Below are 14,514 nucleotides of genomic sequence, written 5' to 3' on the forward strand. Positions count from 1 at the left end.
CATTGCCATCTCATGTGAGGGTGTTATGGTAGATGAAAATAAGTTATGCATTGGAAGATGACAGTGAAAAGAAGACAAATTATTCTGTGTCTCCATTAAAAAAGCAAGATGAAAGGCCACAGGCATGACCTAAGGCAAATTTACAAAAGCTACAAAAACGCGCTCCTATATCCAACCTGAATTCTAAGTTTGCTTTTCATTTTTCAAAGTTTATTTATTAATGTATCAACCACACTCCTCACTAAGTCTCTGGGTTAATGTACGTATATAAAAACCCACCAACATTATCCTGTGAACTCCATCACTAGCTCAAAAGGCAGACTGAAAACACGGAGTCAAGAGCTATGTTGAAAGCACAGCCTACTCCATAGCTCCTCACAAAATATAGTGAAACTAGTTATCACTTAGACTGTCTCAGACTCTTCTTCAAGCAGTGTAAGACCATTTGCTTTCCTGCAGTATTGTTCTATAGAAGCACAATGTGTCAGTGGATGCTTCACCGAAGAGGACTCTCTGTCAACAATCATTGTTTCATTCGCATTAATGTGCAGTAAAAGACAATGAAGCATGACTCAATTAAACCACCAAATACTGCATTCAAATAACATTAACCCCTGACATTTTAAAACAACTGCAAGATTTTAGCTGCACGACACTCATTAAAGTCAGTTTTAAAAATGTATACCTCAAAGCATTTGACTTAAGCCCACATCAGCACATCAGTTCAGAGTGAAGACTAAAAGCAAGATTCACCTAGTGTTGCTCACATGTTGCAAAACATAAAATATAATAATGTTTATGAGGTCGCTCTACCATTGTGGACCTCCACATGCCTGTAAGAGGTAAGAAGAACAGAGTTTCAAACTTAACTCTGAATTTCTTTGCTTTGGAGTTTTCAGATTTGTAACTATTACAAGAATGTAAGATTGGTGGTTATAGCTGGATCTTTGTTAAATAAAAAATAAAATATGCCATTGGCATGTTATGGAATCAGGTAGTGCATTGGCCCTCAATTTGTGCCAACAGAATCCTACAATTTTATAGAACTTTGTGCATTAATCATAATGGGCTGAGTCCTGCTAAGTGCTGAACTTTTTCAATCCAGGAAAGCATTTGCTTAACTTTAAGCATGTGACTAGCCAGGATGCGCACTTGGCTGGATTCAGATGAATATGCCTCCCCACACTTGTTTCTTTGATCCAAAGGCATGTGTTTTTAAAAGTATGCAATCCATGTGCCTTTTCCTGCAAGTCTTCATTTGCATCAACATACACTACTCATGTTAGTAAGGTGTGGCAGGGTGGACTAGGTCCAGAGGCCAGGGCTGGCTCCAGGCACCAGCTTGGCAAGAAGGTGCTTGGGGCGGCCACTTCGGGGAGGGGCGGCATGTACAGCTATTCGGCGGCAATTTGGCGGACGGTCCCTCACGCCCGCTCGGAGCGAAGGACCTCCTGCCGAATTGCCGCCGCAGATCACGATCGCGGCTTTTTTTTTTTTTTTTGGCTGCTTGGGGCGGCCAAAACCCTGGAGCCGGCCCTGCCAGAGGCCCTCTTCATCACCCTGTCCTATGGCCCTTCATCACTTTGTCCCAGAAAAGAGCAGCGAGAAGTCCTCCAGGCAGCCTAGAGTGACTGCAGAAGAGCGGAGTTCAGTTGCAGTGTGGAGTTTGAGGATGGACTGATGGACAGCAATACTGTGGGCAGCTCACTGTGGACAGGACTGAAGCCCAGGGAAGGCTGCTGAAGACTGGGTGCCTGGCGGGCGGGAAGGACAGCAGGACCAGCGGAAGGTCAGAGAGCGGGAAGGTCGAGCCCAGGGGACTGAGCACTGAACCTGTGCAGGCCAGTGAGGGTACCGAGATGGGCCCTGCTGGTCTGGTTGAAGACTGAGCCCAGGAAGGGCTGCTGAACCACCACCAGCTGCGGGTACCAAGACAGGCCCCGGCTGGGTGGTTGAAGAAGGCAGTGCCTCTGGAAGAAGCCTAAGAACTATGGCCCCACACCAAGGCCGTGATAAGAACTCGGGACTGTATACCCTGGAAAAGGGGACAGTGTATGCGGCTTGGCCAGAGGGCTGAGATGCTGGAGATTCACCAAGAGAACTATCAGCTGGGGGGATTGGAGGGGGAGTGCTTGCGAGAGGCGGGTGTCACCCCCGATATAAGAACTAAAAGCAAAAGCAGGCTCACAACCAACCAACCACCGGGGGCTGCCCATGAGTGGTGGGTGTCACCCCGTGAAAAGACTGATTGCAGGTATGTCAGCCAGAGAAAAGGGGGTGCCCATGAGAGGTGGGTGCTGACCCCATTACATAAGGGTTTGCAGGATCAGGCTTCCTCTGGTACTGCTTATTGTTAATTTGCAGCTGTGATAATCATGGTATCACGGTTTTACCATGTATTGGTAAAAAAATTTGAAATGGCTGAATATTGTTTAAGAAATGATATAAAAACACGACATCTGAAGTATGTTATTTCTTGATTCATGATTTTTATTGGACTTCAAACAAACCAACCCTGGATCACAGACATAACAGAGCTACACAAATGCTGATGATGTAATACAGAAAATGCCAATTTAACACCTATTCCATGGAGTTATATAAAAGCAAGGGGAAGGGGGAAAAATACAAGCAGTGAATAAACAGTGGGAACATGAAAATTGTCTCCTTTATCCAGACCCAGCTCTGTTAGAATCATCTTCTTGAGAGATACCTAATTCTCAAGAAATGTCTGCATAGTCTTTTTATTTTCTTGTGCCATTTTATGTCATACGGCACTTGAAATAAAAAATGGTAGCCTAATGAACTTCAGAAACGTCACAGTGAACTACCAATAAAGAACTGGTTTAAAGACTAAAGTAATAAAACTTTTTTTTAAAAAATTGGGATCTTTGACTACAGTAGATAAAACTGTATAAAACAGACTATTCCTTGAACCATATTCCCCATGGTTCTGGATATTGCAAGCAGATCCATGTAGGACCCTGGAATCCATGGCAAAGTGCACTGAGTTCCACAGGACTCCATTCAGTGACAAGGATTCCCTTGTGCAGATCCTGTTGCAGGGTTAGGGTATTAAAATGGTATGAGACAGATTCTTGTAAATAAAACTTCAGTTTTATATGGAAATATCGCACAAAGGCTTCAACATTCAGAAGTAACTGTGCTCATAAAGTGCAAAAAGTCTAGTACGCCTGGCTTGTTTACAACTAAATAACTGACAACTATGAAGCAACTTCATACTTTAAAAGTCAGATAAAATAATTTTCTGTGTACTAAGTTAAACCACTGAACATAAAGGTTCATATGGAAAACACTGACAGAATGTAAACTATAGGATAGCAATATGATCAACTGCTGATATAAGTGATCAACTGCACAAACTGACCTAATTCATGAAGAGGTTGCATATGACAATGTATTTCAATTTACTCAGGCAGGGCTTTCACAAAGTTTAGAGTTGAGAGCCCTTGAGACAAGAGAGTGACCTCAAGTTCACTATTTAAGGATCTGACTTGGAGCTCCAAGGTCTTTTCCAGCATTGGAGAGAATTCCCATTATTTATATATCATCTTGACTAATAGTAAAGCCTGTGCTGAACTTGCAAGTGTAAATTTATAAATAAATAAAGGGGGGAACTAAAAACCCAGGAAAAAAGATGGCATAGAAGCACTTGGGGGTAAATTGTATCTTTCTAGGAAAATACCTGCAAACAATTGCATGGACTGTGAAATTCTGTGAGATGAGCCTTGCTGAGTGTCCATCAAATTGCTTCTTTATGGGTTGGGAGCAAATGGATCCTGGGGATATGTTGGGTAGGGAAATGCCCATCTGTGCTGCTCCTCCCCATAGGCACATGGCTGCTGCAGAAGCTATGCTGCTATTAGCAGTCACATGGATCCTTTGCAAAACGTGAGCGGTTAGAGTGGAGAAGATATTTCTGATCAGGTTCTTATACCATACCCATCATCATGCTACCTGAGCACCTTGCCAGAGAATACACATACATAATGTACATTAACACTTTAAACATTCCTTTCCATTGTGGGGGTGTAAATGATATAATTTATTACTTTGTCCGTATGTAATTGTAATCAGAGTCCAGTTGCTTTGTGTGAAAATAAGTTCGAAGCAGCAAGCTTGGGATTTGAGACCTGCAACGGGGGAGGTCTGGGGTCATTCTTTGTTCCTGTGGGCGTAAGTTCCAAAGTTCCAGAACAGCTGCTGAGAAAGAGCCAGCTCCAGGTAGACAGGTTCCAGTCTTCTCATGGAACAGAGCTATTGAGGGCAGTTAAGGTCCCAAGAATGAAGCAGTCCTTTTGAACATCTTGGCCCCAGACCTCAGAGGGCTTTGTAAGTAAGAATCAAGATCTCATACTTACTCGTCTGGCTCCCTTTAGAAAACTAGGTTAAGTGGCATATTACAAGGGTGATGTACAAAATGTGGCAGCACCTCTCCTGAGCAACATGGACTACCAGTAGCACAAGTAGCAGCCTTTTCCAAAGCTCCTGCTTTCAAGCCAAGGTTTATGGAGTTTTAATTATTTAATCTCTGGTGGTTGTTGTTGTTTGTTTTTTTTTTTTGCAGCCAGTGTTATGTGAAGTCTAGCATCAGCGAGAAATACAGAAAAACTCCGATGCTACATCCTACTTCAATGATTTGGGAACAAGCATCCTCAACTGGAAGAAATATGAACAGTGATGAGAAGCACTTTAAAATGTTTCCCTGTGCCTACCAGCATAACCTCATTCTTGCTTCAGCCTCCTCACCCAGATGTCAGGATAAATGGGCGGTGTTGGTGTTCGCATATGATGCGAACAACAAACAGGGAGGGGTGTCATCTACATATTGCTAGCATTTGAGACCACACAGGCTCATAATCTCTCCTAGCAGTTTCATGTAAATAGTGAATCAAATAGTAGGAATGAAGCTTTTAGATTAAAGTTGTGGTGGCAAACGAGCACCACTATCCCGGGCCATTTCTGTCCTATATTCTGCCTATAATCAGCTTGAGATAGACCTAGGATATTGGCTATGGACGGACATGCTTGAGCAATTTCCCCCCCACCCCTTCCCTGCCTCCTAATGCATGGAATCCCAACACAGTGGGCTCCAGAGTGTTCCCAAAAAGGGGAAGAAGGGAATGCCATGGAGGCAACTTCTCTTTCTGAAACCCTCTTAGGTGAGATCTGCCCAAGCAGGATCTTCTCTGCTCCTTTAGAATTTTTCACTTGGCCATGAAAGTTTTATATAAACCTGAAGAGCAATGCAGCAGCATTTTACTGTTGATGATCCAGATTATTGATTATTGAGCCATTAATGAGTTTGTGTACCAAAGAGTATGCACAGTATATCTCAGACTGACACCTCTCAAATGGTACTATTTTTGAAAGTAAGTATACACATATAAACCACATACACAATAGATATAACAAATGCTCAGTGAAATGTATTATGTCCATATACTCTACATGCAAGCATAAAAGACCTTTGACATTACGTATGTGAGAAAAATGTATGGCATTTTCAATACTTTTGCTAGGAATACTCATTGTTAGGAAGGAGGGAAGCTGAGTCTTAGGAAGTAAATAGAAAAGTCTGTCTTAAGCGATTTAAACCAAACATCATAAAGAAAAGAGTATTTTTACTTTTTGTATCAGTACTTTTGAAAATAAAAACAGCTCAAATATTATGTTTGTGTGGATCTACACCAAAATGCCTGCAGAGGCACATATAAATAAGGGACCTGAAAATCAAAAATACTTGAAAACTTGCTAGTTGGTTTCAAAGTTCTATAACCTAATATTGATAGTAGAATCCTTGGTAGAAGGGAAAATGGGAATTTGCATGATTTTTCTTATAATGTATGTATTATGTATGCAAATATCTTCCAAGCAAAATAATAAAGAACATTTCAGTAGTCAGAATTCTTAGAATCAAATGTTACTTTTAACATAGCACAAGAAATGACAAATTCCATAATGTTATTTTTATAATGTATCACTGGTCCACAATGAGAAACAATCTAATATATAGATTTTGCATTCAATCTTTGTCAAAAACTACATAGCACATCAAACGCTAATAGCACTAGGGGGTTCAGTGATTAATACAAAAACAAATGGTATATTATAAATTTTCTTTTGTTCTTCACTCACAATGATGCAAGATGCTAGAATGTAACCTTTAAGGGTTAAAGAGTTTAATCAATGTCAATGTCTGATCTTCTGAAGGCGATAAAGAACAGTCTGTCTAGCGATACCCAACAGAACATCACTTTGTCAAGCCACAAAGCACCCAAAAGCTTGTCAAGTAAGTTACCAGAAACCTCTTTGTGGTTAGAACTCAGCTCCTTCCTGCTTGACCTATTATTTGATATTTGACCACTTGGTTGCAAGACACTTGCTCTTTCCAGCTGAAATGTCACTGGGGCATCTTGTCAGCTCCCCGACATCTCGGCCTGACATACAATTTTACTTTTGTGTGCTACAAGGCAGAAAATGCAGGGCAATGGCTTTGCTTTAAATTCTGTCAGCATCAAAGATGGGCGTCACTCTTGGGTCCTACCAACAACAACAAAAAAGGAGTCTATTTTGAAGGTCAAAACTGCCATTACTTTAAAGTATTTCAGCTTAAACTAAATATATTACCTGTAACACTGGTATGGGAACTGTCCTTATAAAGTACATAAACATGTCATCAGAAATCCTCCCTGCACAATTGTTCTACTTTCTCATCAAATGCAGACTTGATAAAAGGATGAGTTTTCAACGCCTGCAGGGACCAGATTCAGCAGTTAACTTAACTTGTTCAAATGGGCAAGTGGTATCATGTAGGAGCAACCTGACCTTCTCACATTGACCAGGAGTGACATTATTGTGCAGGAGGAGAAGCAGTCACATCATTTCTGTTTTGCACAACCTGCTTAAAGTTTGCAACTAAATGCTTGTCTTCAGTTGAGCTGACAAGAGAGAAGAGGGGGCTCAGTGAACCATGGCAGGGCTGCCATGAAATGACAGGAATCATTGGCATACATTTCAAATAGCTCTCTCAATCCTATTAAAGTATTGCAGTCCTGATTTAAAATAGACAAGTATGAAACAACTTTGATAGATAGAGACTAAAATGGCTTATTGATTTTTTTTAAGTCTGAAGAAAATTACCCAAAATGTGTCATTCTTTAACATTTAAAAATATATTACATAAAAATGAGCAATGTGATAAATAAAACTAAAAACTGGACTGTTTCACTACACCGGGAGGGAGAAGTATAGAAACATGGATGTATGAACAGACACTCACCATTTTCAAACAAATGTAAAAATTAGTGCCAAAAAATACATGTTAAATCACAATTCAAAGGTAAGATAGTCCAATAAAATATCATTTTAATTGCATCATTTAAAATGTATAGTTTTTTCCTCATAAAATTCATACAAAGTCTTAAAAGCCATTTTGTATTGTTCTTTTGGTGCTGGCTGAGATGTTGAGGGCAGAGGAATAGGATGAAGACTGAGAATGGGGTCTATTGTGTATAAAACTGTAAGATGTATCTGCCTCGGCTTGCAACGGCAAAAAATCTGGGATACAGCTCTGGTCAGGCTGAAGTGCTGATCTTGAAGCCAGGGGGACGTTTGAACTGTCTCGTGATTCCTGGAATAAAGTTTAAAAAAACAAAAACCACACACACTTATTGTGGCTCAATCAATAAAATCAATAAATACAGTAGAAATAATTTCAATTTGTCCTTCATCCATTTATGTGCAAGTTCTTTTTTGTTTTATTAATTTATTAAAAATGCATATTACTTTGCCAGGCACTTCAACCCTAGGTAATCAGCAGCAAAGAGCTTCATGCGAAGCACTTTGCACTAGTACTGATCATTAGGAAACATCAGCTTCCACAGTCTAAAGAATTTCGCATATGTACAGTACATATTTACCATTTGTAATGCTGGAACTCTTACATTAGAACTTACTCTCCCCGTCACTGTATTGGGAAGAATCCTCATTTTTGTCCATTTGTGCTTTTTCATTTTTAACTGTGTTTTACTGTAACTTAATCAAACTTTTCTTATTATTGTTTTAACATTTGTTGGATCATAAAATCATCATAAAACACACTCTCAAAGTGCCTTACTTGGAAATGTGATCCATGTTTGAACAAATCTAGGCATTTAGTCAATTTGTTACAATAGTAAGTACCAGTTAATATTTAGCCTTGAGAAAATCCCAGGATCAAATAATTGTGCATCATATCTTGACAGTTTATGGAATATGGATATAAGGTAACGTTACCATTAGAGCTCATTCATATCTATATAAACTGTAGTGTACAACAGTAGAATTCCAAATATTTCCTTAAAGCAACTTTTGTTGTTTTCCCTCTTCCCATTTTTACAAGTCAAAGATTCCATGTATGGTACACTTAAAGCATACTGAAATTAGCTATTGCATGGTCCACAGCATTATACGCAGTGGTTAAAATAGCCCATTAAAGGACAAAAGTGCAATATGCTACTGAGTTTTCTTAACTTTTTTCTTTTAGAAAAAGGTGTTTGTGTTCTCCTAAATATCCATGAATCGCATTTTGAAAAAATGCCAGAGTTCTAATGGTTAATGTTACTATACTTCCATGATCCATAAGCTTTCAAAATCTGATGCACAAATTTTTTTGGTCCTGAGATTTATTTTTATGATATACGAGAGAGAGAGAGAGAGAGAGAGAGAGAGAGAGAGAGTTCCCTTCCCCCCTCCTACTCCCCCGTTACTACTGTTGAAGAAAAATCAATGGTTGCATCTAACACCTAGTTCAACAATTTTCTTTGATGTTGATTCTTTTGATTTCCTGATACTCTACAAGCTATCTTATGGCTGACTGAAATCAGCAAGGTATATGCTAGACCTTCAAGGAGAACCAATATGGCAGCAGATTCAAATCTCCTTCAAATGCAAGGAGATATTTAAAATGAAGTAGTAGCTTATGTTTTGCTAAACTATTGTGGTTATGAAGGTGAGTTAACCGAAAGCACTAGCAAATATTGATCTGCACCACCCCTGGCATTTCAGTCCCATTTTGCTCAGGTTTTGTAGGACTGAGGCCATAATAAAACTTTATTGTATTTGTAACTAACAATCTGATGCCTTTATGGAGGTCTAATTTCAATCTATTATACCAATTAGCAGTTTTATATTTTAAGTTTATTTTAATTAGCTTAACACATAAATCAAAATAGAAAATAAAATTTATATGAAATCCAAAGCAGAATTCTTCCATGCTGTTTGTAGAGATTCTGTTATTTGTTTTGATAAAGAGTTTTTGCCAGTACAAAGAATATGAATAAACTGTATAATTTTGAAAAGACTGTTTTCTGTGTTTAAGGAAATGAAATCACTGAAAAATAAACTGTAATCATGTTGCCCAATGGGTGACCAATATTGAAGAAGGGCTTGTTTAACATATCAGTTTGCACTGTTTTCCATGTCTCAATTAATGGAACTATCATATTGATTAAAAATCACTTGCTACTATCACATTCTCACCGTTGTTTTTTCCCCCAGACTTTATATATAAGATCAAAATCTCAAGTAAGGAGTTGGGAAATCAGGTTTCCTTTGAGAGATGCACAAAAAATGTATGAAACTTAATGATTGGCAGCAAGTCAATAGACTATGTTACAGTAAAAGCTTCAATGTTGGGGGGGGGGGGGAGGGAGGGGAAGGGAAGAGGAAGGTCTGTTTTAGTTATCCAGTTCCTATGTTACACTTCATACAAAGCTAGTGCAGAATTATATTCACAGAATATGATGGAAATAAAATTTTATAGTAGCTTGACTGATGTAAAAAAATCTTCACTACTATTGAACTGGTTTAGATCTATATTATTATATAAATTTACAACAAATAAGAAAGTAGCATTTCACAGAACTGTAAAAAAATAAACTGACATAAATTAAAACCATTATGAAATACCACTGCGTACAAATGCATGAAATTTAAAGCTAGTTATTTCCCCAACACACCTCTTTTGAAACCATTGCAGTCTATATGTATTTAGGCACTTTTTAAAATTGTGTATTATTAAGATGACAAACTGAAATGGCTGGGAAGGAGCTATGATGATAATCTATCATGCAAATATGTGTGTAGGTAATTTTTAGAAAGGGAATTACTTACCTGAAATAAGGGGTCTGTTCAGGTAAATCTTTAGCATAGCACTTTTATTTACTCAATCAATTGTAAATGATTCCATCTAAAATGTCACACACGATCAGATAAATATATATTTAGGACACAATGTGCCTAAGAAAAATATTAATTCAAAATGCTTTTGAAACATAGTAATTAGGCATGTCCCTGGGCCATTTTTCAAAGTTTGAAAGCCTAACTTTTAAAAATATGTTCTTCCAAACAAGAAAATATGAAATCAGTCCATATTATAAAATAATTACATTGTAAATGATACTTAAATCAAAACCATATTTTAGTCATACACCAGCAAAAAGGCTTTTAAAACAATGACATTAAGTTGATTATCTTTCATAACTCCTCTGTGATTAGGCTTTGGTCCTATTTTAGAGATTGCCCCAAGAAAAATTAGATGATTTTCCCAATGTTTAAAATAATTTTTACAAAATTGATATTACTACATATGACATTGTGTGGGAACATGATAATACTGTCACGTGTGACATCCTCATGTATGAAATTATTTAGTGATGTCAGCATATGCAATGGCATCAGGTTTTAATATTTAAATACTTGTGGAATAATACACACATATTTGGGATTGGTGGAGCATGTGTATGTGTTGGTGGTACAGATGGATAACTAACGAATACCTACTATTATAGTGAAGCATGTTGTACAATATATTGTTTATCTTTAATTGTAACAGTAAAATCTATAACTAGAGTGAGCTCACAAATCAGTCAGGATGGTTTCAACCTTCAAAGTCTATGCAAGGATAATCTTACTGTACCACAATCCCCATCATTATGCATTGCTTTTATACCACCCTGTACTTTTTCATTTCTTTCCATTCTTCCGCAATGTGTTACACCAATACTTCCTTCTAATATTTGATTTTGTATCATTAATTTTCAGTGTCCAAAACTGCTGTAGAAATTTCCTCTTTAACAATGCAATAATTACAATCCAGTAATGAGATTAAATAAAAATAGGAACACTAAAACACCATTAAAAATCCCATTTGCCCGATTCTCCATGATTTAGGACTGCTGAATCACAAGTAACAGGCCTGATTTTCAAAGGTCCTGCGCATCCACAGCTGTGACTGAGTTTGATGGGAGATGTGACTACCCAGCACCTCTAAAAATAAGGCACAATGTTTTTATTTCATGTTAATAAATTTTCAACAGCTCAGCATGCACAACCACCAGTGCAGGTAATTATAAAGTCCAAGGCAAGTGCATAATACATCATTATATCATCGACCACTCAGAAGATAAGTCCTCAAAATATTTATCTTTAACACTGGAATGATAGCAAATGACACCAAGGCATGCAGAAAGAAAGAAGATTAGAGTTAGAGTTAGGGGTGAGATGTGGGGGAAGAGTGATACCAAAGTTATAATTACATATAACAATATAAGAATTAGTTAAGGTCTGGTGTCCTGTCTGTGCTAGGTGAGTGATGGAGTTGTAATTGATATGCCCAACATTAAATCACAAGGTAGATTTTATGGAACTTGCTCAGTCATAGAGTCACATCTGCATGGAAAGAGATTAAGGTGCAAATTATGGGATGCCTGGTATACAAAGGTGTCTGCCAGAAACAGTCAAAGCTAGTGGGGTAGCTCTGGGCAGAAACTTCTTGCGCTGATTCCAGCTTCTCCAAATATCTGTGGAGAGGCTGCAACCACCAGGAGGAAAAGCAGGGTGCTACAGGGCAGGGTCTAGGAGTCATAGGACATAGTCTACATATTTGTGCACAGTTTACGCCTGACTTGGCAACTAGATTTATTCTACCGCCATGCAGAGACATAATCTAGAGTGGGGGACAGGCCATTACTGGGTAGACTATGGTGGGGGGATGAGACACAATAGCACTACTTTAGCAGCACACAGTCTGGCTTTATCTACACTGGACATTTTCCCTTCAAGCTTTCCCATTTTTGCTACCATCATGAACAGCTCGATCAGTGGTAAAAACAGCAGGAGTACTATGGTAGTATAGTGGCTTTCACTGGCATTTTAACTACAGTGTTAATAAAATCTCTGAGAAAGGTGACATGGTGGTTAAAATACTGGATAGGCAGGTCTTACCAGCATTTATGCCATTGCTCCTACCAACAATAGGAATTTTTATAGGAAGAGAGAAGGAAAAAAAAAAGTTTTATGTGGACAGTCCCTATTTGTGAATCCTTTTGGGAGCATTTCTGTTGTGAGGCAGAATTTGGCCCCGCTAAAGGGTTCCAAGGTTTTAGATCACGCAAAACTACTTTCAAACACAGCTGTTTTCAGCATGGAGTTGCCTATTTGCTACATGATGGAAATCATTTTAGGCTTCCAGGACTCTGCTATGAGTCTCTTTACTGTTAGAAATAGCTTGAAGGAGCCATGTTCACTCTGGATGAAATAAATAAAACTTAAGAATGATGAAAAGTCTAAAATCTGGTGCTTAAAATGGGAAAGCACTGCTACTGGGTGCCACTGTAACGTAATGAGCATTAGCAAACTTTTCCAGAGCAAGAAAGTACAGTAGCCAACAATAACTGTTTCTTTCCCATGTCATGGTTTCACAACTTTATATGCTGATGCAGTAGGACTCAAATTGGTGTTCTGTAACAAACAACGTAGTAACATAGTAACATGCAGTATAAATCTTCATTGTCAGCACTTCTTCCTGGATCCAACGAACAAGTTGTCAGAGACAACAATTCAGTAGACTGCCAACTCACTACATATTAGAAAGGTACACATCACGCTTTCTTCTTTTGGAACTGCTAGCCAATAGTTTCTAAATAGCTTTTCCATTACTGGACAATTTCCTTTTACGCTTACAGAAGTTTTTATGTAACCAAATGATTAGGTAATTATCTGGAAACAATAATTATTATCCTACCCCCAGCATGCTCTAGCAATTTATATGCTGAGTGGAATCACCAACTATAGGCTCTGCTTAAAAAAATAATCAAAAATAAGATTTAATATTATAATAGACAATATATTTCATACATTTTCCTATAAAGCTCTTGAATAGAATTTTTTTCTGAAATATATTTACAAACTAAGGAATACCTATGCCAATCTACAAGACTTTTGTACTTCTGTAGGACTAGAACCATGATTATCAGTTTAATATCCAATAAGCACAATGTGTGAACTATATCTTGTAGGCAGGGAGATGGTCTAGGTCTTTTGCATTGTTAATTTCAATAATTTCTAAATAGCTTAGCTAAAATCCACAATCTATACTGTCTTTCAAGATTCTTTCTGAGCCATAGCACTGTACACATGTTGTCCTAATAGATCCCAGTTTTCAAACTGCATTGTTTTACACTGCTCTATAATGATATTGAAACCTCAGGCTAATCACATAAGGTGCTAGTTTTATAGTGTAATACTCAGCATGCATTGATTTAAACCCAAATTTCTAATTCTTTACTAATGGAATACGTTCTCATCACAGAAAGCAACTTTTCACTTATGCTATTTATTTATCAGTGTCCCTGTACCTTCTCAAGAGTAAATGCACTTTTTATTTTTTATCTGACTAGCAAACCTGAATTGTTATTGATTTATTTTGTGTTCTGTATTGAAACTTACAATCTTAGGGGCACCCGGTACTCTTATTAAACTGTTTTGCTGTTTCTCTGAACATTTTTTCGGTATATAATATTGTTACTATGTGTAATTGTGTAATTGATTGCTTCCCTCAGTTCCAGGCAAGCCCTCCCCAATAGGAGAGTTTTCCCTACAACTTTTCACTGTTTATCTTCCTTGTATCTGTAGTTCCAATAGCTGCCTCCACAGCACTTTACCTCAAGTCAGTGGGCATGTGAGAGGAGACTGAATATGTGTAACCTCAGCAATACACTCAGTCTCAAAGAGCCCCTATAGTAGTCCTTGCCACTGAACCTGTTTTTCTCTGTGCTGGCGAAAAAGCATTGCCTATTCAACAGCTTTAATTGTCAAGTCTCGTACTCTTCTTGAGAAATGTATTCAGCTATCAGCTGAACTACCAAGCAGTCTAATTGTTTGCTGTAACCTTCACAGTTTCTTTCCGAGTTGGATGTACATTGACGCTCCAGTGGAAAAGGAGGAAAAAAGTATATTTACATTCACTTTGCCAAACATTAGCATCTTTTGTTCAATCATTTGAATGCAGAAGGGTTAGGAGAAAACAGCTTAGAGAACAAGGGTTGACACATACAGTGTGAAATCTTAAGGTGCTTGAATGCAATGAGGGAGAAAGTGAGACTGAACCACATTTCAGCTCCCTAACTGTGCTCTAGTCCATATGAACTTTGTGACAGGTCTCTGTCTCTC

The 14,514-nt window shown here is 38.1% G+C and overlaps 1 protein-coding gene across 8 annotated transcripts in view; it reads right to left on the reverse strand.

Moving 5' to 3' along the window:
- Window positions 1-2,469: 2,469 nt before the first annotated feature.
- The window catches only part of CCDC171 (coiled-coil domain containing 171), a 219,787-nt gene continuing 207,742 nt past the window's right edge, over window positions 2,470-14,514 (reverse strand). For 7 of the 8 annotated variants that reach the window (XM_065549498.1, XM_065549497.1, XM_065549496.1 and 4 more), the window contains one exon: window positions 2,470-7,654. In XM_065549498.1, coding sequence (XP_065405570.1) covers window positions 7,445-7,654 — 210 coding nt within the window. In that variant the 3' untranslated portion in view covers window positions 2,470-7,444. The remainder of the gene's footprint in view (window positions 7,655-14,514) is intronic. The other variant, XR_010588656.1, reaches the window with a different exon arrangement.

The sequence above is a fragment of the Chrysemys picta genome, chromosome 6 (genome assembly GCF_011386835.1).
Source record: "Chrysemys picta bellii isolate R12L10 chromosome 6, ASM1138683v2, whole genome shotgun sequence".
Lineage (NCBI taxonomy): Eukaryota > Metazoa > Chordata > Testudines > Emydidae > Chrysemys > Chrysemys picta.